Raw genomic sequence first — 26,622 nt, forward strand, 5'->3', positions numbered from 1 at the left:
TATTGGACAGGTTTTTTTTCAGGTGGCCAGAGAAAACATGTTCAGCTTTCTTTGCTTTGCACTCTCGTGCACCTCAAGAGCTTTTTCTGTCTCTTCATTGTGAATATTTTCCTTCCATCTGTTATATTTATCAATTAATTTTCCTTTGGTGTATTCCTGCTCGTGTCTGCCTTCTAAAGCAGTTATAAGGGCAGTATGACTCTGGAAGGCTGCATAGCAGTAGCTTCACCATATGGTTATCCTTATTTCCTCTCGAATTGCACATAACATTCTAGAAATCATAGAACAGCTATTGCATGTTCACACATTTCCTGTTTTTTTTCCTCATCTTACATAGCAGATATAGTTTATGGTTTACAGAATATCCAAGCCTATATAAACACAGACACTAGTAAATAACTACATCACCATCTATAGTTTTAAGTGCACAGTAAAAGCTGTTGCATATCCAACATGATGTACCACTTAGCCATCCACCAAAGACTAACTTGAGACTAAACTCTGAATAGTGAAAATTTTACTACCAAGTGTGAAAGTTTAAACACTCAATACGTGATTAAGTTGAACACAATTCCCAGACACTATTAAGCGTACTACAAGTAGTGGAGATATTTAGTCTCATAGGGCCAGATCCACAAAGGGGATACGCAGGCGTATCTACTGATACGCAGGCGTATCCCTGTGGGAGCGCGCCTAATTTAAATGGGACTCGCCCCATTAGATTGGGCACGCCTTTCGCCGGACGGATTTAAGTTACACAGCTGCAAATTTCTAGGTAAGTGCTTTGTGGATCGGGCACTTAGGTAGAAATTTTGCGGCAGTGTAACTTAAATAGGAACATTTAAGTTAAGCCCGCTGGCTGTGGATCTGGCCCATACTTGCTATAAGACCACAGTAACAATCATAGAAGAGGATAAACCTGTCTTACCTTTTCATTTTACTGGTCCCTGTATGGCACCAAATGTTGGTCATCACAGTGGGGGGTCTTCAGGGTCTGGAAACCACAGGAATGGACCATTGCTCTGGACCTGTATAGCACCCTGCATCTAAATTACATGCATTGCACCAAGTGCTGAGGTGGGCGCCCAAGCAGGATCTAATGACCACAGCAACATTACACACCGTGCCCAGGTATAGTTACCAAAGTTTTACTGAGGTTGCATTGATCCACAAGCACTGCTTCTGTATTCATAGTAGAAGTTGGCGAAGAGTTGATTGAATAATTCAAAGTAAATGAGAACTAGTTAAGCATAGACTTGTCCATAGGGAGAAGAGGCCCATCACCTACAGGGCACTATCAAAAAAACTGAGGTCTCACGGAGAGGGGTAGAGTATAGGGGTAATCTGAGGAGTGCATGTCCAAAACCTTTGCCGTGTCACTTTAATGTCAGATATAAAGACTTCTAACATAAAAGTGGCAAAGCGACCTGTTGCAAAACGCCATATACTGTAAGTAAAGACAGGGATTGCCAGAATCTGTGAAAGTCTAAAGGGAGCTTAGGGAAAAAATTGGTAGAATTTGAACAAACTTCCCTGTAAATATGTTTTTCAAACTTTTAGCAACAAACGAAAGAGAGAACATTCACCTGAAGCTCCTCCAGGACTGCATGGTAAGGCTGGAGGAGAGTCCCTTCTAACTGCTTGACAAAGGAAAGGAACGTATGCTTCTCAAACTCACTAGAGGAGTGGAATTCCTGAAAAAGTATTAAAGTGCATCCTAGTAAGTATAAAAAATAACTCAACATAAAAAAATACAAATATAAATATGATATACAAGATAAAACAAAATATCAATACAAATAAAACTATATATGTAAAAAAGAAGGTCTGAGAGAAATAAGATAAAACCTTGTACAAGCCCTGTTTTGACTACATAAAAAAGTAAAGCAAAATAAAAATATTCAGTTTCATTGGATTTGTGGTAATGCTGTAATTTTCCTCATTCTTGGCAGGAGAGTGAAAGAAAGAGGACTATGTGATGCTAAAGGGGGGCGAGCCAGCTGCTTTGCTCTGAATGAACAAAGCAAAGGTTTTCTGCAACGGTGTTCTATAATCACCTACTGAGCTAAAGCACTGTGTTCTATAATAGCAAAATTCTTGCGATGTAGCCACTTGTGATGGCTTTGTGTTTAAGATAGTCACCTTGTGGGGTATTCTATTAAAGCAGCATTCTTAAGATGTAGACACTTGTGATGGCTCTGTACCGAGGAGTCACCTTGTGGTGTACTCAAAAAGAGCAGCATTTTTGAACAGTAACTGCTTGTTTAGGACAGTCAACTTGTGGTGCTAGCAAGTGTATTTTCATCAGCGATCTAGGAGTCTTGTATATCAGAGGGTCAGTACTAACAATGGATTTCTTCATTTACAGGTACCATCAGATAATTTAGGGAAAAGAGCTATATTATCCCTAGATGCAGACAAAGCATTTGGCTGCGTCAAGTGGATATATCTATGGGAGGCACTTGAAAAATTTGGGCTGGCGAGAGGATTTGTAAAGTGGATTAAATTATTGTACTCGGCTCCATGAGCATGCTTTACAGATAAACGGCTCATTATCAGAGCATTTTTCTTTGTCTAAAAAGGTACTAGAACAACTGTGCCCATTGTCACTGTTGTTGTTCGCACTGGCTATATAACCACTGGCAATAGCAATCGGACAACTACTGTTAGGGCTCTTTCACACGGAGCGGACCGTTTCTGGGTGCGCTCCGTGTGTCTCCGTCGGCTCAGCGGGGATCCCCACTGAGCTGTCGGCGGATAGGGCGGTCCCCGCACACAGTGCAGAGACCGCCCTGTCTCAGCTCCACTCTGCCCTATGGGGAACTGGATGCAGACGGACCGTCTGTTCGTCTGCATCCGTTCCGTTCCGCCGGACGGAAGAAAAATAGGGCTTTCTTCCGTCCGAAAACCGGATCTCGACGGACGCGGACGTTAGCGGATGCTCCATCTGCTAACGGACGCGATCCCATAGGGATGTATTACAAGTCCGTTAACGGACTTGTAATAACGGACAGGCGGAGCGGACGTCTGAAAGGGGCCTAAGGGGATTTGAAAGAGGAAGAAGAGTGGATAAAAATCTCCCTATACACAGATGATGCTTTACTATTCTTGGGAGATACAGATCAATCCTTAACATTGACGATAAAGCTGATTGAGACCTTCGGCAGTTTCTCTAGTTTTGTTAAAAATTAGGAAAAATCAGTATTACTCTCGGTTGATGAAACAGTTGCTTTAGCACAGACAGATTATAAAATACAGGTTGTTACATCCTTTAAATACCTAGGTATACAGGTTTCTTGTAATATAAGGGAATATATAAACTATAACTTAGTCCCTATACTGGATACATTTAAGATGAAGAGTAGAGTATGGACCAAATTAACTTTATCGGTGGTAGGGCGTGCAAATTTAATAAAAATGTTTTGGGCCCCACAGTTACTTTATGTGTAACACAATTCACCGATCTGTATACCACTTAAATGGTTTAAAAAAAAAATTGATTCCCTGTTTCATACATTGTTATGGAAAGGGCAAAATGCTAGAATTAAACTGAATACACTACAACTCTCTAAAGGCAAGGGGAGTCTAGCTGTTCCAAATGCTAGAATGCATCTTTTAGCAGCACAACTCCAACAAGTTGCAGTATGGGGAGATAGATTGGACAGATCCTGCCCAATCCATACTCCTGAGTAGAGCCTCACAATATCATTTGTTAGCTCAATTAGAATCAGGTAACTTACTTTGTGCATCACAGGGTCCTACCCGGGGGCTCATACATAAAGTCTGGCAGGAAATGAGACATATTATGCAATATAGTTATATATCAGTCTATTCCCCTTTATGGGGTAATAAAAATTAGGAGGAAATAGGTAAATTTAAAGGGTTTGGAGTATGGAGAGAAAGGGGGATAACATATATTGCACAGCTTTATACAGATAATATATTAAAAAGATTTGCAGAAAAAATACACACTGCCTTCTCACACTTTTTACAACTACGCTATGCATTACAGAATCAATTTAAAGATAAAAAAGCCATGATACAATATATGCCACTTATGGATGTTCTTGCAAAGATACAGGTTAAGAGGGGTCCAATTTCCACTCTTTATGGCCGCCTGACTGAGCAATCACAGATAGTGAATAGTTGTTTAGCCATAAGGGGATGAGAAAAAGACCTTGGAAAAATTACAAATGAAACATGGCAGTGTATACTGGAACATGTACAGTCTGTATCAGTATCTCCACAACAATGCCTAACCCAATTATATATAAATTAATAGAGCTTATAGGACACCAGCTAAATTATACCAAAGAGGAGGCGGGATATGTTGGAATGCACAAGATGTTCAAGCGTATCTGCTGACCTAATGCATATGCTTAGGAACTGCCCTAAACTGTTCAGGTATTGGCAGAATGTGGTAGAAACCATCAATCAGGCGTATCAAACTCAGTCGGATACAGGTATCTCCAAGAATATGCTTATTAAGCCAATTAGATAAAGAAATATACACCCCAGTAATTAGGATACCCATTAATAGGATGCTATATATAGCATGAAAATTGATAGCAATGAAATGGATATACCCTAGGAGTCCTATATTTGAGGAATGGCAGATCCAGGTAAATGATGCATTGTATAAGAATGGTGGGTGTATAAGAAAGGGGGTTTAGCAAATAAGTTCAGGGAAATGTGGGAACCATGGCTGACGCTACCAGGTTTGACACCATTTATTTTGGGATCAGATAGAAGCATAAGGGTTAACATACTATTTACTAGTTACAGAGTAGTTAAGAAATGATATCTCAAGGAAGGAAAGATTGGTGTGGGGGGCTCATGGAGGGGAGGGGTGGAGGAAAGGGAGAGCAAATTTATACATTAGGGTTTTTTTTTTTTTTCATTTCTTGTAGTTATTTTTTGTTGTATAGACTGTATTATGTTTATTGTTGTATGTATTTAGGAATTATTTTTTTTAATGTGTGTTTCACAATGTGATTGTAGTGGAGAAAAACATTATTAAACAAAGATCTAAAAAAACAAACAATGGATTAATTCCATAATCTCACCAATCATATACACCTGCTGCCATGATGGTTTGAATCGGATTGATAGTTCTGAGGAAATGGCTTTATTTACAATGCTCAGAATAATGGGTACACCCTTTTGAAAAGTAAGATTTTAATCGATATCTCAATGAACACAAGAACAATTTCCTAAATTTTTACAAAACTGAGCTTCATAGAACATTTATTTAGCTCATTACATGAAAATAAGGTTCATAATATAAAACTTAGATTACAAAATCTTCAATTTTACTCAAATTAGTTGATGCAAAACATGAATACACCCACAACAAAAACCACTACATCTAGTATTTTGTATGACTGCCATGATTTTTAAGGACGGCATAAAGTCTTTTAGGCATGGAATGGACAAGCTGGTGACATTGCAACATAAACCTTTTTCCATTCTTCAACAACGACCTCTTTTAGAGCCTGGATTCTGGATGGAGAGCGATTCTCAACTTGTCTCTTCAGAATTCCTCATAGATGTTCGATTGGGTCCAGATCAGGAGACATACAGTACTTGGCCACTGAATCACTTTCACTGTTCTTCTGGAATGCAACAGTGGCCTTAGATGTGCAGTTTGGATCATTGTCATGTAGAAAAAAAGTGCACGACGACCAAGGGCAAGGAGTGATCGTAGCAGCTTCTCTTTCAATAAAGAGCAATACATCTGTGAATGCATGATACCATCAATTAAATGCAGATCCCTGACACATGCATTTTTCTTTGTGCTCCTCACCTTTGTTGAAGCCATCAGTTCCAAAAACATTTATCTTGGTCTCATCACTCCAGAATACAGAGCCCCAGTAGTCTTCTTTTTTCAGCATGGGCCCCCGGAAAATTCTAGGCAGACTTTTTTGTGCATGGGCTTTAGGAAAGGCTTCCTTTGTGGACAACACCCATGCATGCCATTCCTCTGTAGTGTACACTATATTGTGTCACGGGAAACAATCACCCCAATTTAGCTTTCTACTTCTTTAGCTAACTGCAGTGAACATGCATGGCGATTTTCTTCAACCCTTCTCATCAGAAGACGCTCCTGTCGAGGTGTTAACTTCGGTGGACAGCCTGGACATCTCTGTGAGATGGTTGCAGTTCAATCTTTGCTACATTTTTGGATCATGTTTGCTACAGTATTCTGACTCATAAAAGCTTTGCTAATCTTGAAGCCTTCACCTTTCTTGTGTAAAGAAATCAAATACATTTTCTCTCAGGCCTTGTGACATTTCTCTTCCATGTGGTGCATTTGCTCAAATGGCTGCTGGACACCTGTTTATTGAATATATACACTCACCTGTAGTTGAATTCTTGTTAATTAGGATTTTGTTGTCCAAAATTTAGCTTTACTCCTAAAGCTTTAATTGGGGTGTATTAATTTATGCAACATGGTCTTGAATTAGTTAGGGCCCTTTCACACGGGCGGACGAACGGTCCGTTTTTTACAAGTCCGTTTACAGACTCACAATGCATCCCTATGGGATTGTGGACGTTAGCGGATGAGCATCCGCTAACGTCCGTAAAGATCCGCCTCCGCAAAGATCCGCTTTTTCAGACGGAAGAAAACCCTATTTTTCTTCCGTCTGGCGGAACGGATCGGATGAATACGAACACACGGTCCGTATTCATCCGATTCCCCATAGGGGAGAGCGGAGGAAAGACAGGGCAGTCTCTGCACAGTGTGCGGGGACCGCCTTGTCCGCCGACAGCTCAGCTGGGATTTAGGGATGATCCCCACTGAGCAGACAGACACACACGGGGCGGATCAATACGGATCCGCTCCGTGTGAAAGGAACGTAAAAAAACAAGATTTATGCAAAACCTTCAACCTGTGCACTCTGGATGTACAAAAGAAATATATGTAAAAAGATATATAAATATAAATAAATCATAAGAAAAAAAGAGAAGCACATAGTAAGTGTGCAAACCAACATAAGTAAAGTGCTAAAAATAGATTGTTGAATATAAAATGTCCATACACCACCACCAGATGTCTCCAATCAAGTGAAAGCGAGTGCTAGAATTAGAAATAATTATAGGGCTAGAATTATGGCTCTCGCTCCAACAATCGTGGCAATACATCACATCTGTAGTTTGAACACCGTTTTCATATGCGGGCATGACTTGTAAGTATTCGTTCACTTCTGCGCAAGAGCTTGGCGGGGCGCTTTAAAAAAATAAAATAAAATAATCTTATTTAATTTGACTTTTTAATTTTGTGATCAGACATGTGTTCTGGCTGTAATCAGGGATGGTATTGGCTGTGATCAGACATGTGTTCTGGCTGTAATCAGGAATGGTACTGGTTGTGATCAGACATTTGTATAATCAGAAATGGCATTGGTTGTGATAAGACATTTGTACTGGCTGTAATCAGGAATGGCATTGGCTGTGATCAGATATTTGTTCTGCTGTAATCAGGAATGGTATTGGCTGTAATCAGACATTTGTACTGGCTGTAATCAGGAATGGCATTGGTTGTGATCAGACATTTGTACTGCTGTAATCAGGAATGGTATTGGTTGTGATCAGACATTTGTATAATCAGGAATGGTATTGGCTGTAATCAGATATTTATTTTGGCTGTAAACAGACATTTGTATTGGCTGTAATCAGCAAGGGTACTGGTTGTGATCAGACATTTGTATAAATCAGGAATGGTATTGGTTGTGATCAGACATTTGTACTGCTGTAATCAGGAAAGAGTGCGCTGCAAACGGCAGCCAGTGTTCTTATCTATAATGAATTGTAATTGGTCACAGCGAACTCGTGGTGCAGAGCTTACTGGCTGGGAATAATGTTGAATAGTTATCCTTTTTGCAGACAGGGACTCCATTCTTTGGCATCTAGCAAATCTGCATGCCCCGCCGCTCTCCAGCACCTCTGTGCATGTCATAGTGTGTTTCTCCCCTTTGTGCTGTGGTTTCAACCACCAGCTGCTATATCACTATTGTGTCCTGAAGTGGCATAGCTGCCAGTTGGGGTAACCAAAGTGCACAGAAGGGAACACACTTGACAACTGGCAGAGAGAAGGGATACCTATAGTAGCTCTGTTAGAAAGCAAACAATGGGCTCACTGCCCACCACAAAGGTAAGTATGCAACATCTTTTTTCAGGAAGTTGCTGGTTCACATATCTCCTACAAGAAATAGGTTCATTTTAATAATTCTTAGGCCATCTGCTACCTGCTGCTAAATTGTACTTATACTATTTTAGTTTAGCTTTAAGTTTGTTTAAAAGAGAACTATGACCAATTCTTTTTTAGCCATACTTCTCTTCTGGGTCACAGGAGTGCACATCTGCTCTCTTATTACCCACAATAGCTGACAGCGAGCTGTAGGCTGACAACACAGTGCCGCTCCAGACTCTGCAAGATTCCCAACAATAATGTCAGGATCCACCCAGATCCATGATCAGCAGCTGACTCAGCTTCATAGCATGCCACTGAGAGCCTGAGCCAGCTGCTCTTGTACCCTCTCCAGCTGGGGATCGACAGTCACCGCTCTCTGCTCCAGGTTGATCGAGAACTGAGCGATCAGCAGCTTTGCAATCGCTCAGTTCTTGTGCTTAGAGTAGGCGGGGGACAGCTGCAGCACGGAGAGGGGTATACTGTAGGTGACCGCGATATTGTGTCAATCTCGCTCCCTTTCTCGGCGAGATTGACCACCTACAAGCCCCGTCGCGGGAGTCAGCTTGCCGCGATGGGAACAAGCCGTCACAGAAGCGACGGGGATCCGACTTGGATTCCCGCCAATTCTAGCCGCGGCGTTTGGTATGAATCATGAGGGGGAACTCCACGCCAAATTGGTCTGGTATGGATTGTAAGGAGAACCCCCTACGCCGAAAAAAACGGCGTGGGGGTCCCCCCACATTCCATACCAGACCCGTATCCAAGCGCGCCGCCCGGCCGGTCAGAAAAGAGGGAGGACGAGCGAGCGCGCCCCCCCCCGTACCAGGCCACATGCCCTCAACATCGGGGGGTTGGGTGCTCTGGGGCAGGGGGGCGCCCTGCAGGCCCCCCCCACCCCAAAGTACCCTGTCCCCATGTTGATAAGGACAGGGCCTCTTCCCGACAACCCTGGCCGTTGGTTGCAGGGTCTGCGGGCGGGGGGCTTATCGGAATCTGGGAGCCCCCTTTACCGGCCCCCCACCCTAGGTGAATGAATATGGGGTACATTGTACCCATTCACCTGGAGGAAAAGTGTAAGAAAAACACACCACACAGGGTTTTAAAATAATTTATTAGTCAGCTCCGGGGGGTCTTCGTCCATCTTCTCCGCTCTGCGCTGTCATCTCGGCGCTCCCCGATTCTTCTCCCACTCGCTCTCCGGTGCCTTCTTCGGGACTGGCCGTCGCCATCTTCTTTTTAGCTCTATTACTAGCAGCGGTGCAGCCCGCTCTTCTTTGCCGTTTTCTGCTTTCTTCTTTTCTTCCGATTTTGACGCAAGGCTTCTTCCCGCTGTAATGCCGGGTGCGCGGCTCGCACCGATTTATATAGGCCTCTTGAGGCGTCACAGTCCCATCATGCTCCGGGACCCACGTGGGTGGTATTAACCCTTTATCAACCGCTAGCGGGGGTTAATACCGCACCGCTATCGGCCGAATCCCACGACAATTCCGACGTATAGTGCCGCTATTTTTAGCGGCGCTATACCACCACCGCGTCTCCCGCCCCAGTGTGAAAGGGGCCTAAGACTGTGCAAGAAGCATTGATTTCACCGTCAGCTGAAGAAAACAAGAAATCACATTTTAGCTTGTAAATGAAACCCCATACACACTATTAGATTTTCTGATTTTTTGGCTTCAGATTTATCAAAACCATGTAGTGCAAGGGCCGGCCTCACTGCGTACAAATTGAAACTCTCAAGGTTTGACCTCATATTATATGGTTTTGGTAAATCTGAAGACAAAAATCTGCAGAAAATCTAATAGTGTTTATGGGGCTTAAACCACTAGCAGTAGCAACCTGCATCTTTCTCTACTCACCAACTATTTCTTAGAACAGCAGAAAGGGAACTTGAAACCAATAAAATAAAACTTTAAATTCCATATAATATTTTAGCAATGACCTCCTATTAATTTGCAATGAACTGACTAAAGACACCGGATGGATACAAAGACACAGCTGTGAAGAGATCTAAAAAGAAGAATTTTGTAAACAATCCATCTTGAGTCTTCTCATCATTAACAATGTGTGGATGGACACACGGCTATCTCTGGGAATTAATATAGATAAATAAATGGACCCGAGGGATTCCACACAACCAACTCTATCTGGCCTTTAACCTGCACGTTGGGGAAGAAGCGCTCTAAGGCAGGAGATTCCTATTAATTAATGAGTTTAGCGGTAATGCTTCTCACCAAGCTTGGCTGATCAAAAGGTAAATCAGAAAAATATGACAAGTGCTCCTGGCCATAGTTTATGGTTTCATCTCGGAGGGTTTTTCCGGAGAGAAAGTGCAAAAAGGAACTGGCTACTCCGAAAAATAGAAAGGTCACTGTTCATTAATGGATTTCTTTCCAGACCCGAGTATCTGTGTTCTATAGAACTAGAAATACAATTTGCTTGGGAGTAGAAAAAGCATACAGTGCACTTCTATAACAAAAGGATGGTTTTGAACAGGGGAAGTGTCTGTACTTCCCATTTAAAGCTGAACTTCAGTCAAACATCTAAAAAACGCGGTTTTGTTTGTGGAAAAAAAAAAACATGGTTTTACCTGTCAAAGACATTTCAATTTCTGCCCATGCAGTCCCGAGATTTACACAGCACGGCCACAAAGTGCAATCCTGTCTGGCAGGGGAGGAGACATGATCTTTCTCTGCTAAAAGGCGAAAGATTTATTCGTTCTGAAGAGAAACCAGAGTAGTTTCTCTGCTGCAGTTTCACTTTCACTTACAGTGCTCCTGCTAGATCGATATAATCTTCATTTTATCTATGATAGCACTAAGCAAATAATCTAATTCCTATTTGTCTTACATAGTTACATAGTTAGTTACATAGTTAGTCAGGTTGAAAAAAGACACAAGTCCATCCAGTTCAACCGCAAAAAAATAAACAAACAAAATAAAAAACACAATACAATCCCATACACCCAACTCCATACCCACAGTTGATCCAGAGGAAGGCAAAAAACCCCAGCAGAACATGAGATCCAATTTGCTACAGCAGGGGAAAAAATTCCCTTCTGATCCCCCGAGAGGCAATCGGATTTACCCTGGATCAACTTTACCTACAAATCTTAGTACTCAGTTATTTTATGTACATTTAGGAAAGAATCCAGGCCTTTCTTAAAGCAATCTACTGAGCTGGCCAGAACCACCTCTGGAGGGAGTCTGTTCCACATTTTCACAGCTCTTACTGTGAAAAAACCTTTCCGTATTTGGAGGTGAAATCTCTTTTCCTCTAGATGTAAAGAGTGCCCCCTTGTCCTCAGTGTTGACCGTAAAGTGAATAACTCAACACCAAGTACTTGCTACAGAGCAACAAAATTAGTAAGAGCTACTCTAAACTATCAGTTCAGTGATACAATGCAATTGTATTTTCCACATTCTGTCATGTTATAACCAAAAACGTAAATGTATCTTATTGGGATTTTATGTGATAGACCAACACAAAAGTAGCACATAATTGTGAAGTGGAAGGAAAATGATAAATGGTTTTCAAAAGTTTTTCTAATAGATATCTGAAAAGTGCGGCGTACATTTGTATTCAGCCCCCTTTATTCTGATTTCTGATACCCCTAACTAAAATCTAGTGGAACCAATTGCCTTCAGAAGTCACATAATTAGTACCGTATTTTTCGCCGTATAAGACGCACTTTTTCTTCCCCAAAACTGGGGGGGGGGAAAGTTGGTGCGTCTTACACGGCGAATACACGGTTTCGCCTGACCGAACCGCGTTCCGCGGAACGCACCGCCGCCGCGACCTTAGGAAAGACCGCGGCTTTGGCCTAGCTCCGGAGTGGTCGGCCATCTTAGTACACCCGGCACACGCTGACGTCATCACTGCTCTGCTCGTGGATCTGTTTATTCCTAGCAGAGCGCGCGCCGCGATCTTGCCATGCATCTGCAACAACAGTGAGTTGTAGGGGTATTGTTACTGGCTATAATTACTATGTGGGGGCAATGTTACTGGCTGCTATTACTAATGTGGGGGCAATGTTACTGGCTGCTATTACTAATGTGGGGGCAATGTTACTGGCTGCTATTACTAATGTGGGAGCAATGTTACTGGCTGCTATTACTAATGTGGGGGCAATGTTACTGGCTGCTATTACTAATGTGGGGGCAATGTTACTGGCTGCTATTACTAATGTGGGGGCAATGTTACTGGCTGCTATTACTAATGTGGGGGCAATGTTACTGGCTATTTTTACTATGTGGGGGCACTGTTACTGGCTATTATTACTATGTGGGGGCACTGTTACTGGCTGCTATTACTAATGTGGGGGCAATGTTACTGGCTATTACTAATGTGGGGGCAATGTTACTGGCTATTACTAATGTGGGGGCAATGTTACTGGCTATTACTAATGTGGGGGTGGTGTGATGGTGATGACGAGTGGGGGCAAATATTTTACTACAGTATTTGGTTCAGAATCTTTTTTTCTAGATTTTCCTCCTTTAAAATTGGGTGCGTCTTATATGCCGGAGCGTCTTATAGGGCGAAAAATACGGTAAATAGAGTCCACCTGTGTGTAATTTAATCTCAGTATGAATAAAGCTGTTCCTGTTCCTCAGAGGTTTGTTAGAGAACCTTAGTGAACGAACAACATCACGAAGGCTAAGGAACACACCAGACAGGTCAGGTGGGAGAATCTGTCCACAGGACAACTATTAGTCATGCACTCCACAAAACTGGCCCCTATGGAAGAGTGGCAAGAAGAAAGCAAATGTTGAAGGAATGCCATAAGAAGTCCAATTTGCAGTTTGCGAGAAGACATGTGGGGAACACAGCAAACATGTGGAAGAAGGTGCTCTGGTCAGATGGAACCAAAATTGAACTTTTTGGCCTATAAGAAAAACGCTGTGTGTGGAGGAAAAACAACACTGCACATGACCCTGAACACACCTTCCCCACCGTGAAATATGGTGGTGGCAGCATCATGTTTTGCGGATGCTTTTCTTCAGCAGGGACAGGGAAGCTGGTCAGAGTTGATAGGAAGATGGATGGAGCCAAATACAGGACAATCTTAGAAGAAAACCTGTTAGGCCGGGTACACACGGACAAACATGTATGGTGAAAGCGGTCCGTCGGACCGTTTTCACCATACATGTCTGCCAGAGGGCTTCTGTACGATGGTTGTACACACCATCGTACAGAAGTCCGCGCGTAAACAATACGCGGGGCGTGTCCGCGGTGTCGCCGCGTCGATGACGCGGTGTCGCCGCGACAATGACGCGGCGACGTGGGCGGCCCGCCTTTAAAATGCTTCCACGCATGCGTCGAAGTCATTCGACGCATGCGAGAGACGGCGGGCGCCTGGACATGTACGGTAGGTCTGTACTGACGACCGTACATGTCCGAGCGGGCTGAATTCCAGCGGGCTGTTTTAAAACAAGTCCAGGAATATTTGTCTGCTGGGAAAAGGCCCGGCGGGCAAATGTTTGCTGGAATTCGGCCCGCTCGTGCCCACACACGACCAAACATGTCTGCTGAAACTGGCCTGCGGGCCAGTTTCAGCAGACATGTTTGGTCGTGAGTATGGGGCCTTAGGTTCACCTTCCAGCAGGACAACGACCCTAAACATACAGCCAGAGTTACAATGGAATAGTTTACTTCAAAGCATATTCATGTGTTAGATTTAGATCTGGACTTTCACTGGGTCATTCTAATTGAGAATCTGAGGCATGACTTGATATTGCTGTTCACAGACTCCATCTAATCTGACAGGGATTGAGCTATTTTTCAAAGAAAATGTCACTCTAGATGCGCAAAGCTGGTAGAGACATCCCCAAAAAGACTTGCAGCTGTAATTGCAGTGAAAGGCGGTTCTACAAAGTATTGACTCCGGGGGGCTGAATACAAAAGCACGCCACACTTCTTAGATATTTATTTTGAAAAACATTTATCATTTTCCTTCCACTTCACAATTATGTGCCACTTTGTATTAGTCCATCACATAAAATCCATTTCCATTTTTGGTTGTAACAAAATGTGGAAAATGTCAAGGGAAATGAATACTTTAAGGCACTGTATAATAAAGTGGAGTTCTACCCAGAAATGGAACTTCCACTTTTTGGAATCCTCCCCCTTCTGGTGACACATTTGGCACCTTTCAAAGGGGGGGGGGGGGCAGATATTTGCTCCCACTTCCTGGCATAGATCACCGCAGTGATTGCGGTGACCTACACTGTGCTCCCCCACTGTCTTCTGGGAAACACACAGGGCCCAGAAGATCAATAAGGACGCGCAGTGCGACTCTCACAAGCGCAGTAGGGAAGCGAGACTGCAAGGCACCTGAGAGCCGAGCGATTGATCGGCTTTGGCTGCCAACATTGCGGGCACCCTGGACAGACAAGTGTCCATTTATTAAAAGTCAGCAGCTGCAATATACTTTTAATATTTTAATATTTTTTTTTAGGTGGAACTCCGCTTTAAGCTTCTGTGCTCTCAAATTTGCTAAATTGAGTTCGCTGTGGAGACATCAGTTTTCGAGCATTTAACCAATTTATAAACAGGCCAGAGAACAGCCATCATGGCCATCAAAAATCAGAAGCCTGAAAAAAATAAAAAATAAATAAAAGTCTGCAGAATTAGCCTCTCTACTGTGAAAGGGACAAGGCCAAAGATAGCTATTTTCTGTTGATGTGGTTGTAAAGGCAGAAGTTTTTTTTAAATCTTAATGCATGCTATGAATCAAGATAAAAAGCCTTTGGTGTGCAGCAGCCCCCTAATACTTACCCGAGCCCCATCTCTATCCAGTGATGCTGCACGGAACTCCCCTTCCGATTGGCTGAGACGGCAGTGTGGTGCCATTGGCGACTGCTACTGTCAATCAAAATTAGTGAGCTAATTAGGAGAGAGAGGGGGCAGGGGCAGGGGCAGTGGACACAGGGAGCTGCAGTTTGGCTCAGGTGCCCCCATAGCAAGCACTGGTGTTGGTCCCTGACATTCGGCACTGGTGGTCCCTGACACATTGCACTGGTGTGCAATTATAATAAAATGCTTTGTATTCATAAGGCTGTAAACTAGGGGTGCAACGAATCAAAAAAACTTACGGTTCGGATCGTTTCTCGGATCAGAGTCACGGATCGGATAATTTTTCGGTTTAGAAAAAAAAAATATATACATATCGTAACGTGGCTCAAGCACTTTCAGCATGTGTTTAACCACTTCCAGACCTGCGCACGACGACGTACGTCCTCTTTTTAAAGATTGATATCTCGGTAACGGCAGCAGCTGCTGCCACAACCGAGGTATCGATCTTTAGTGTGCGCGGTCCGCTACACGATAACGGCGGTCTCCGCGGCGGATTCGCCGCGAGATCGCCGTTATCGGTGGCGGGAGAGGGCCCCCTCCCGCGCCCTCCGCGGCTTACCAGAGCCGTCGGTAGCGGCGGAGGCGATCGGGACCATTCGGCAGCTGAGCGGGGACGAGACTGAAGGAAAAATCTCCTTCGCCCGTCCCCATAGCTCTGCTGGGCGGAAGTGGCGTCAAAACGTCAGTCCCGCCCAGCCTCTTAAAGAGACAATTTTTTTTTTTGTCATTTGAAAAAATGACAGTTTCAAATTTTTTTTTTTGCATTTTAGTCTAAATATGAGATCTGAGGTCTTTTTGACCCCAGATCTCATATTTAAGAGGACCTGTCATGCTTTTTTCTATTACAAGGGATGTTTACATTCCTTATAATAGGAATAAAAGAGATCAATTTTTATTTTATTTTTTTTTTCAGTGTAAAAAGTAATAAAATAAATAAAAATAAATAAGAAAACAAAAAAAAAATTTTTTTAAAGCGCCCCGTCCCGACGAGCTCGCAGAAGCGAACGCATACGCGAGTAGCGCCCGCATATGAAAACGGTGTTCAAATCACACAAGTGAGGTATCGCCACAATCGTTAGAGCGAGCGCAATAATTCTAGCCCTAGGCCTACTCTGTAGCTCAAAAAATGCAATCTCTAGAATTTTTTAAACATCGCCTATCGAGATTTTTAAGGGTAAAAGTTTGACGCCATGCCACGAGCGGGCGCAATTTTTAAGCGTGACATGTTGGGTATCATTTTACTCGGCGTAACATTATCTTTCACAATATATAAAAAAATTGGGCCAAATTTATTGTTGTCTTATTTTTTAATTCAAAAAAGTGAATTTTTTCCAAAAAAAGTGCGCTTGTAAGACCGCTGCGCAAATACGGTGTGACAAAAAGTATTGGAATGACCACTATTTTATTCTCTAGGGTGTTAGAAAAAAAATATATATAATGTTTGGGGGTTTTAAGTAATTTTCTAGCAGAAAAAACTGTTTTAGTCTTGCAAACCCCAAATCCGAAAAACACCTCTAAGGTCTGGAAGTGGTTAAAGCCCTCGTTTTGCACAAACGAATATGGCCTCATGTCTGCACCTATAAACACACCGATGGCATTTATGATGGCTTTAGCCCGTTCTGATTGTGCAACAAGGGGCTGCTTAAATGCTGCAGTGATAAGCGGTTGTTGAGCAGCTTTCGTTTTCGCTTTCATTTTCACTCCCGTCAGTGAAACACCGGGGTGATGTCGCTTCAAATCAGTGGCGGCTGGTGCTCAAAATTTTTGGGGGGGCGCAAACGAAAAAAAAAAAAATTGCAGCCTCACTGTGCCCATCACATGCAGCCAATGTGCCATCAAACGCAGCCACTGTGCCATGTCACCAAATGCAGCCACTGTGCCATCAATTGTCACCACTGTGCCATGCCATCAAACACAGCCACTGTGCCATCAATTGTCACCACTGTGCCATGCCATCAAACGCAGCCACTGTGCCATCAATTGTCACCACTGTGCCATGCCATCAAACGCAGCCACTGTGCCATCAATTGTCACCACTGTGCCATGCCATCAAACGCAGCCACTGTGCCATCAATTGTCATCACTGTGCCATGCCATCAAACGCAGCCACTGTGCCATCAATTGTCACCACTGTGCCATGCCATCAAACACAGCAACTGTGCCATCAATTGTCACCACTGTGCCATGCCATCAAACACAGCAACTGTGCCATCAATTGTCACCACTGTGCCATGCCATCAAACGCAGCCACTGTGCCATCAATTGTCACCACTGTGCCATGCCATCAAACGCAGCCACTGTGCCATCAATTGTCACCACTGTGCCATGCAACACAGCAACTGTGCCATCAATTGTCACCACTGTGCCATGCCATCAAACGCAGCCACTGTGCCATCAATTGTCACCACTGTGCCATACCATCAAACGCAGTCACTGTGCCATCAATTGTCACCACTGTGCCATGCCATCAAACGCAGCCACTGTGCCCCTCAACTGTTGCCACTGTGCCAATTGTCACCACTGTGCCCTTTAATTGTCACCACTGTGCCCCATGATGCCACTGTGCCCATTGTCATTCACCACTGTGCCCCATGATGCCACTGTGCCCATTGTCACTCACCACTGTGCCCCATAATGCCACTGTGCCCATTGTCACTCACCACTGTGCCCCATGATGCCACTGTGCCCATTGTCACTCACCACTGTGCCCCATGATGCCACTGTGCCAATTGTCACCTCTGTGCCCTTTGTCACCACTGTGCCCCATGATGTCACTGTGCCCCTTTCCCTGTAAAAAGCACTTACCTGAGGATTCCATGTGCTCCCTCGATGTCTTCTGCCGCTGTGGTGAAGCTTCAAACAATCAGGTTCCTGATAACCAGAATCCGGGAACCTGATTGGCTGAAACGGCCGTTTGTCTTATACAATGAGCGCAGATTGCCTGCGCTCAGAGTATAGACAGCTGAGAGCCGGAGAAAAGCCTATCAGAGCCGCTGGCTTTGATAGGCAGTTCCCCTCAGCCAACCAGCTGCCGCTATTCGGGTAACCGGCGTCCCGCATCCGGTTATCTGAATAGACCAGGCAGCGCTGGCAACCAACAATAACATACATTTGTGCATTTATGCACGAATGTGTGTTATTTGCGAGAGGGGGTGGCGCTGAGGCGCCCTCTATAGACGGCCGCCAGAACTGCGGCTAAAATGTCAAAATGACATTTTAGCCGAATAAAAGTTCTTAAAGGGCCCGTTTTTTTTTTTTTAATTATTATTTATTTTTTTGTGACTGTGGGAGGGGGGGGGGGGGGGCGACGCCCGTGCATCCCTATGGACGGGCCGCCACTGCTTCAAATGCGTGCCCATGCTTGATGTTTTTCCACTGTCATATGGCTTTCTTGTGCCACAGTGCCTACACACCGTCACGGTTTTATCCACTAACCTCTTTCCTTCATCATTATATTTGACAGGGAAGCCAAAATGCTCCCATACAGGAGATTTAGATGACGCCGGGCGTTCAAGCTCCTCCGTTACTCCTCCGCTCGGCATGACCACGCTGTGTGTGGACTGAACATGTGCACAACCTTTTTTTTCAGAAATCAATCCGCGGATCATGTGTGTGCGGTTTGGATCAATATCTTAGGTATGGATCAATGACGATCCGTTGCACCACTAGCTGGAACCTATCATACTGTGTATTATGTACGGCTTGCTGACTGCACAATGAGGGGTGTGATTTGTGTTGAAGTGGGCGAGTTCACATTTAAATGTACAAGCCTAATGTACCTCCTACATTCACTCCCATCCCAAGGATTGGAAATGTAGGCTGATTACAGTTAGAGAGAAGAGCATATGATTAGAGGATGACTGATATATCGGCAGGCCGATATATCGGCCGATATTTCGGCCGATATTTGGCCGTTTTTGAGAAATCGGCATCGGCCGATTTTCATCCAAATCGGGCCGATATTTTACAATTCCCGCTAGCGATGCCACGGCTCCGGAGCTAGGTCGGAGCCGCGGCCTTTCCTGATGCTGTGACCGCGGCGGCAATCCGCGGATTCGCGGATTGCCGCCGCAGTCACAGCATCAGGAAAGACCGCGGCTTCGGCCTAGCTCCGGAGCCGCGGCCATCTTGGTACACCCAGCGCGGCGTCCTTCCTCTGTTTACGCCCACAGGGGAGGAGGGGCCCGCGCTCGTGGGACACACACCGCTCTGGTGTCTATATTGGAGGGAGAGGGGGTCTGTACTGAGGGGGGGGGGGGGGTGACACAATTTTCTTGCACCAGTGCCACCTGCCAGTAACAATACCAGTGCCACCTTCCATCCAGTGCCATCTGCCAATGCCACCTGCCAATGCCAATACCAGTGCCAATTAGTGCCACCTTCCATCCAGTGCCATCCGCCAATGCCACCTGCCAGTGCCAATTAGTGCCACCTTCCATCCAGTGCCATCCGCCAATGCCACCTGCCAGTGCCAATACCACCATCCAGTGCCAATTAGTGCCACCTTCCATCCAGTGCCATCCGCCAATGCCACCTGCCAGTGCCACCATTCAGTGCCAATTAGTGCCACCTTCCATCCAGTGCCATCCGCCAATGCTACCTGCCAGTGTGAATACCAGTGCCACCATCCAGTGCCAATTAGTGCCACCTTCCATCCAGTGCCATCCGCCAATGCCACCTGCCAGTGCCAATACCAGTGGCACCATCCAGTGCCAGTAAGTGCCACCTTCCATCCAGTGCCACCTGCCAGTGCGATCCAGTGCCACCTACCAGTGCCAACTAAAGCCATAAGTGCCACCTGCCAATGCCAACCATTGCTAACTATTGCCACCTGCCATTGCCAACCAGTGCCACCTGCCAGTGCCATCTGCCAATCAGTGCCACCTGCTAGTACCATCTTTCAGTGCCATCCAGTGCAACCTGCCAGTGCCAATAAGTGCCTTCTGCTAGTTCCATCTTCCTTCCAGTGCCAATTAGTGCCATCCAGTGCCACGAGCCAGTGCCACCAATAAAAAACTAAAAATCGGCCTAAAATATCGGCCGCAAAAATCGGCATCATATATCGCCCATCGGCCGCCCAGATTTCTAAATGTCGGCAACGGCCAGAGAAAAACCCATATCGGTCTACCTCTACATATGATGCAATTACTGTTCTAAGAGATCCTCCCTGCCAGAGAAGATGATGCATCTTTTTATTCACAGAGCTGACTTCCTAAGAATTAAATCAGTCATATCACTTAAACAGTAAGAAATTTCACACATGTAATAACTGTTTAGAGGTGTGTGTGTGTGTGTGTGTGTGTGTGTGTGTGTGTGTGTGTGTGTGTGTGTGTGTGTGTGTGTGTGTGTGTGTGTGTGTGTGTGTGTGTGTGTGCGCGCTAATGGGGGATTTTTTTAAAATCTTGCTTTAAAACCACTTCCATACCAGGCACTTACGCACCTTCCCGCCCAAGCCAATTTTCAGCTTTCAGCACTGTCGCACTTTGAATGGCAATTGCGCGGTCATGCTACACTGTACCCAACCAAAATTGGCGTCCTTTTTTCCCCACAAATAGAGCTTTTTTTTGGTGGTATTTTATCACCTCTGCGATTATTTTTTTTGCGCAACAACTAAAAAAAGAGTGGAAATTTTGAAAAAAAAAATAAAGTTTTTATTTTTTTCTGTTAATTTTTTTGTAAATAAGTAAGTTTTCTCTTTCAATTACGGGCACTGATATGGCGGCACTGATGGGCACCGATGAGATGGCACTGATGGACATCGATGAGGTAGTACTGACGGACACAGATGAGGTGGCACTGATTGGCGGCGCTGGTATGCGGCACTGATGGGCACACATAGGCGGCACTGATGGGCACACATAGGCGGCACTGATGGGCACTGATAGGTGGGCACTGGGCATGGATGGGCACTGTGGGGTGGCACTGATTTACCCATGTTGCCAGTCAGTGCCCATTTGTGGGCACTGATTGGCATCTTTTTTTTATTTTTATGTTTTTTTTTTCAGACTTTTTTTTTTTCCCTTTTTTTGTTTGCCCTTCCCTGGTGGTCCAGGGTGGGCTTCCCTGGTGGTCCAGTGTGGCGATCCGAGGGGGGGCTGCGCTGATAAACAATCAGCGCGAACCCCCCCTGTCAGGAGAGCCGCCGATCGGCTCTCCTCTACTCGCGTCTGTCAGACGCGAGTGAGGAAGAGCCATCAACGGCTCTTCCTGTTTACATCGTGATCAGCCGTGGTTGGACACGGCTGATCACGTGGTAAAGAGTCTCCGCCGGAGGCTCTTTACCGAGATCGGAGATGCAGGGTGTCAGACTGACACCCCGCATCACCGATCGCGCGCGGCATGAAATCCTGCAGGACGTCCAGTCAGGATTTCAAAACCACTTCCCGGACGTAAATCGGCTATAGGCCGGGCGGGAAGTGGTTAACCAAACTGTGCCAAGATAATGGAGGTCCATACTTGGCTGTGCTTTTCCTGGCTGGATCACAAGACTGCTGAAATTGATAAATCTTATGGTTTGTAAAACAGCTTCTATATATGAATGGGACTGTGTCAACAGGCTTTTGTTTACATCATGGGTTTTGTATCCCCCTTTACAGAGATGAGAAAGGAAGCAGGTCATAAGGAGCTCAACTGCAGGTTAAATGCACCCGTCAATGAATTCCAAGCGATTTTAGATGCCACCTCATCCGATGCCATTGACACAAGCACTATTACATCTATGTATTTATTTGTTTTCCTTAGGGTCACTTTTAAAAATGATAAAACATTACACATTTAGAGAATGAAAGCCATATCAATCAAACTGTATTGGATTACAAATAACTAACTTCCCACTCACCTGAGCCAAATAGTCCACTAGTTCACACCTAGAAAAAGGAATATATCTTTCCTGATATTGTACATTCCAATCTTTGGGCTTACTGGGTTTCCACATTTTTCTATATTCGGCCATTTTAGCGGTAAGTGAGCCCATATTGCGGGTTAATGAATGGCCTATACCAATCCCGGTGCGGAGAGCCCCCAAGGATGTGTGCAACATGTTGAAGGCCAGCAATGTCCCTAGGAAAGAGAGAAAACACCAACATAAATATAAACAAAGTATACACAGAAGAATGGATCAAATCCAGGAGCCTGTAAGGAAAATCTATAATGCACAAATAGTGCCAGTAAGATATATGGAAGGTTCTTGTGTTTGTTTTAAACAGTAAACTTTGAATAGCACCAATAAAAATGGTATATGTAAATGATAGGCCAGAGTTGTTACTGCCACTAGCTAGTGCATACAAACCTTGTTTTTCCCTTGAAGCGTAACTCCACTTTTGTTGAGAAAAAAACATTCCCCTCTGGGTGATCTATGGACACTGCAAGGATTAGAACAACCTGTGTTGCAGATTCCTACCTTTTGTTATTCTGAAGAAATCCCTGTTTGTTCCTCTATGATGATTGAGTCTAATGGGAGGGGTTTCATAATTATCAATCAGCTGTGGCAGCTGCAGAGCTGTAATGAGGAAATCTGCTGGGCCTGCATCCCTTCAGATGTGTTCCTATTGGAAATATCTCACCAAAAATTACATTTTTGTTGCAGGGGATGCCAGAAATCTGACTTGTACCTTAGGGCTCTTTCACACGGAGCGCCCGTTCAGGTCCGCAAAAAAAACTGACAGGCGGACCTGAACGGGCGCTCCGTGCTCCTCTACACTCGGCTCCCAGCGGGAGCAGCGCGACTCGCGCATGCGCCGTAGGGAACCAGGCAGCGAAGCCGGAGCGCTTCACTTCCTGGTTCCCTCACAGTGGATGGCGGGGGGGCAGCAGAGGGACAAGCGATTAGTGTCCTAATATTAAAAGTCAGCAGCTGCAGTATTTGTAGCTGCTGGCTTTTAATATTTTTTTTTGGCCGCACATCCGCTTTAATTTTTCTCGGCTCATCGTAGTGTAGTACGTCACCGCATTCTTGACGTTCGGAATTTCTAACCGTGTATATGCAAGACAAGTTTGAACGAACAATCCGTCGGAAAAAAATCCACGGTTTTGATGTCGGAATGTCTGATTGTGTGTACGCAGCATTAGTGTCAGATAGTTTGTCGTAATATTGCAGTCCTGCTATAGATATTATATATATATTAGGGCTGCGGAAATTAACGATTAATTGGTCGATTAAAATTATTTTGATCGATGACGATCCGCGGAGTGAGCTCCGCGGTCTCGCCCATAGGAAAGGCCGCGGCTTCGGCCTAGCTCCGGAGCCGCGGCGCGCTGACGTCATCATCACCTGCTTGTATCTTCTTCCCTTGCGCACGTGTGTCCATCGGCTACGCTGCAGATGGGTCTGCCTGCCTGATAGTCAGGTAAGAAAGGACAACCATCTGTGTGTGGTAACATTATGGGGCAGATGTATATATTCCTGGAGTATGGGGACAGATGTGTATATTAAAGCATGGGGGCAGATGCTGTAATGTACACATCTGCCCCCATGCTGTAATGTACACATCTGCCCCCATGCTGTAATGTACACATGGGGGCAGATGTGTATATTCTTGCAGTATGGGAGGCAGATGTGTATATTAAAGCATGGAGGCAGATGCTGTAATGTACACATCTGCCCCCATGCTGTAATGTACACATCTGCCTCCATGCTGTAATGTACACATCTGCCCCCATGCTGTAATGTACACATCTGCCCCCATGCTGTAATGTACACATCTGCCCCCATGCTGTAATGTACACATGGGGGCAGATGTGTATATTCTTGCAGTATGGGAGGCAGATGTGTATATTAAAGCATGGGGGCAGATGTGTATATTACAGCATGGAGGCAGATGCTGTAATGTACACATCTGCCCCCATACTGCCCCCACCACATTTACCAGTGGCTAATGCAGAGTTGCAATGCAAGGAGATCAGCTAAAAGTAGTTGTATCTGTATGTGCGTTAATTAATCGAAATTAGTCGATTAATCGATAAAAAAAAAAAAACGATTAATCGAACACAAAAATTTTAATCAGTCACAGCCCTAATATATATATATATATATATATATATATATATATCACATACATACACACACACACACACACACACACATATATATACACACACACACACAGTGGGCGGGGGGGGGGGGGGTATTTGATACACTGCCGATTTTGTAGGTTTTCCTACTTGCAAAGCATGTAGAGGTCTGTAATTTTTATCATAGGCACTCTTCAACTGCGGGAGACGGAATCTAAAACATAAATCCAGAAACTCACATTGTATGATTTTTAAATAATTAATATGCATTTTATTGCATAAGTATTTGATCACCTACCAACCAGTAAGAATTCCGGCTCTCTCAGACTTAGGGCTCCCTCACACGAGGCGGATCAGTGATGATCCGCTCTCCTCTATGGGGGGGGAATCGGATGAACACGGACCGTCTGTCCGTGTTCACCCAATCCGATCCGCAGACGGAAGGAAAAATAGTGTTTTCCTCCGTCTGCAGAATCGGAGGATTGTGGCACCGGGCGAGATCGGGTGTCAGCGGATGTTCATTCGCTGACACCCGTGATCTCATAGGGACCAATGTCTGTCCCTTTTTCATCCGTACACGGATGGATGAAAAAGCGGACATACGGTCCGCCCGTGAGAAAGAGCCTTTAGCCCTGGTTCACAGTGAGCGATTGGAAGTGTGCGTTTGAGATTTGGGGTGCACACCCTACTGCAATAGGCTGCGCACACCTATGCCGTAGTGTATACGCTGCCGGTGTTCTGTGAAAACAGCCAGGTCATCGAAATCTGCAATTACTGCTGCTGGAAAGTAGAGATGCATTTGAAATCCCACGTGCCCGATCCCACCAGGAAGCCGACACTGCCAATCACAGGCAGTAAGACATTTCCTGACCGTGCAGCTATGAAACGGGAAACGTCTCACTGCCTGTGATTAGCCGTGTGGAGTGTCGGCTTCCAGGTGGGGGGGGGGGGGGATCAGGCATGTGATTTCGAACACGCTTGAGCCCATCTCTTGGAGAGTAACCGCAAGTGACGCAATTTTGACAAGTTGACTGTTTTGACAGAACAGCGGCTGTATCCAGCATGTGGCCTAATAACTGTCCCTGTATGGTCAAAAAATAAATAAAAAATTATATATATTACTGGTCCATGGAGTCCAGCGTTGTCTTCCTTGCAGCCAAAGTTCTACTTGCGCTGTTACCCCTCTTTTGCTACTCTGGTCTCTTTTGCTGATTTTCGCACTTGTGCGTGTTGCGATATCCATGCATACACAGACATGATGCAGGTCTGAACTCATGCAATCCTTCAGAGCCTGTTCACACGTAACATGCAGGAAAAAAAAGCATTGCAATGCTCAAAAAAATATATGTGCAACTGCATTGCCTTCTATTGGTGTGCATTGTTATGCACATTAAATGGCTATGGGTCCCTGTAAAGGACAAAGCAATAAAAAGCTTTATTCTCTAAATAGAATTGCATTACGTTAAAATGCATACATGTAGCACATGACACCGGCGTGGGGTGTGAACAATATCATTTTTTCTATGTCCTCGCAGTGTGCGCGGTAACAGGTCTGTGTGAGAGCCTGGATGAACCTTGCCCCCGGGGGGTGTAACATGGACACCCCAGGAGGGGGTGGGTGACGATCTCTGTGTCATCCAGGAAGTGGGGATCTGCACCACTGCATAATAAAAACTGATCATTTACATTTCCTAAGATACAACCTCTGTGATTGTGTAAGAGGGGAGAGGAAGTCCTTAGGGTAAGGTCCAATATAAAAGGACTACAAGTATCAGCACGCCTCCTGCCTTGTACACCTATGACTTCCAATCCCCATAGACAAGTAACAAGCCAGGGCTGTCTGCACTTCCCCCTGCTAGGACTCTCAGGCACGTCCCCACACACAGAGAAATCAAGACAATTCACGTAACTAGTGATTACACAGCCTGGACTCCGTACATACGTCACATCAAACATTTTGCTGCCATAGTAACAATCCCCCTTCCCCAGACCGACACAACATTACAAACGCTAACCTCTGGAAGCACAGAGCTGACATTGAGATCCCGAGCATGCGCAGTGCTCGACCTCCGACCCTGCGTCTGAGCACTGCTGCGTGCTTACGTCAAATGACTCAGAATAGGATAGAACATTACGTACGGTACGATAGGACGGTGTGAGACTCTCCTGCATTTGACAGCTGGCTCACAGACACCCTGCCTGCACTGTTACCCACTGCCACAGGAGGCGTTTGAATAGCGGCTGCGAACGAAGCTCCCGAGCTTAGCTCTCATTGGTCCATGGGCGATGCCTGCGTCAGCAAAAGGAGGGAAGAGGAAGGCGGGCCCGTGCGGTGAAATCATTCCCGTGCGTGCGCCGCGATTGGTTGCTAGGCTCAGCTAATTTGCAACTGAGCGTATTGAGGCGGGGTGACGTGATGTACGCAGCAGCAGAAAAGCTGAGTTTACGAGGCACGTTCATGTAGTGGTATCCTTGATCCTTCATCATCAATAATAACAATCACCAGACATTGTTCTCTATATACACACAAACCTCCCCATATCCTCTTACTCGGCTTCACATACAGC

The 26,622-nt window shown here is 45.0% G+C and overlaps 1 protein-coding gene across 2 annotated transcripts in view; it reads right to left on the reverse strand.

Moving 5' to 3' along the window:
* The window catches only part of TMEM143 (transmembrane protein 143), a 49,973-nt gene extending 23,702 nt beyond the window's left edge, over positions 1-26,271 (reverse strand). The window contains exons 1-3 of one of the 2 annotated variants that reach the window (XM_040325678.1): positions 26,195-26,271; positions 21,885-22,105; positions 1,587-1,694 (exon numbers count right to left, since the gene is read on the reverse strand). In XM_040325678.1, coding sequence (XP_040181612.1) covers positions 1,587-1,694; positions 21,885-22,085 — 309 coding nt within the window. In that variant the 5' untranslated portion in view covers positions 22,086-22,105; positions 26,195-26,271. The other variant, XM_040325677.1, reaches the window with a different exon arrangement.
* Positions 26,272-26,622: the final 351 nt, after the last annotated feature.

The sequence above is a fragment of the Rana temporaria genome, chromosome 10 (assembly GCF_905171775.1).
Source record: "Rana temporaria chromosome 10, aRanTem1.1, whole genome shotgun sequence".
Classification (NCBI taxonomy): domain Eukaryota; kingdom Metazoa; phylum Chordata; class Amphibia; order Anura; family Ranidae; genus Rana; species Rana temporaria.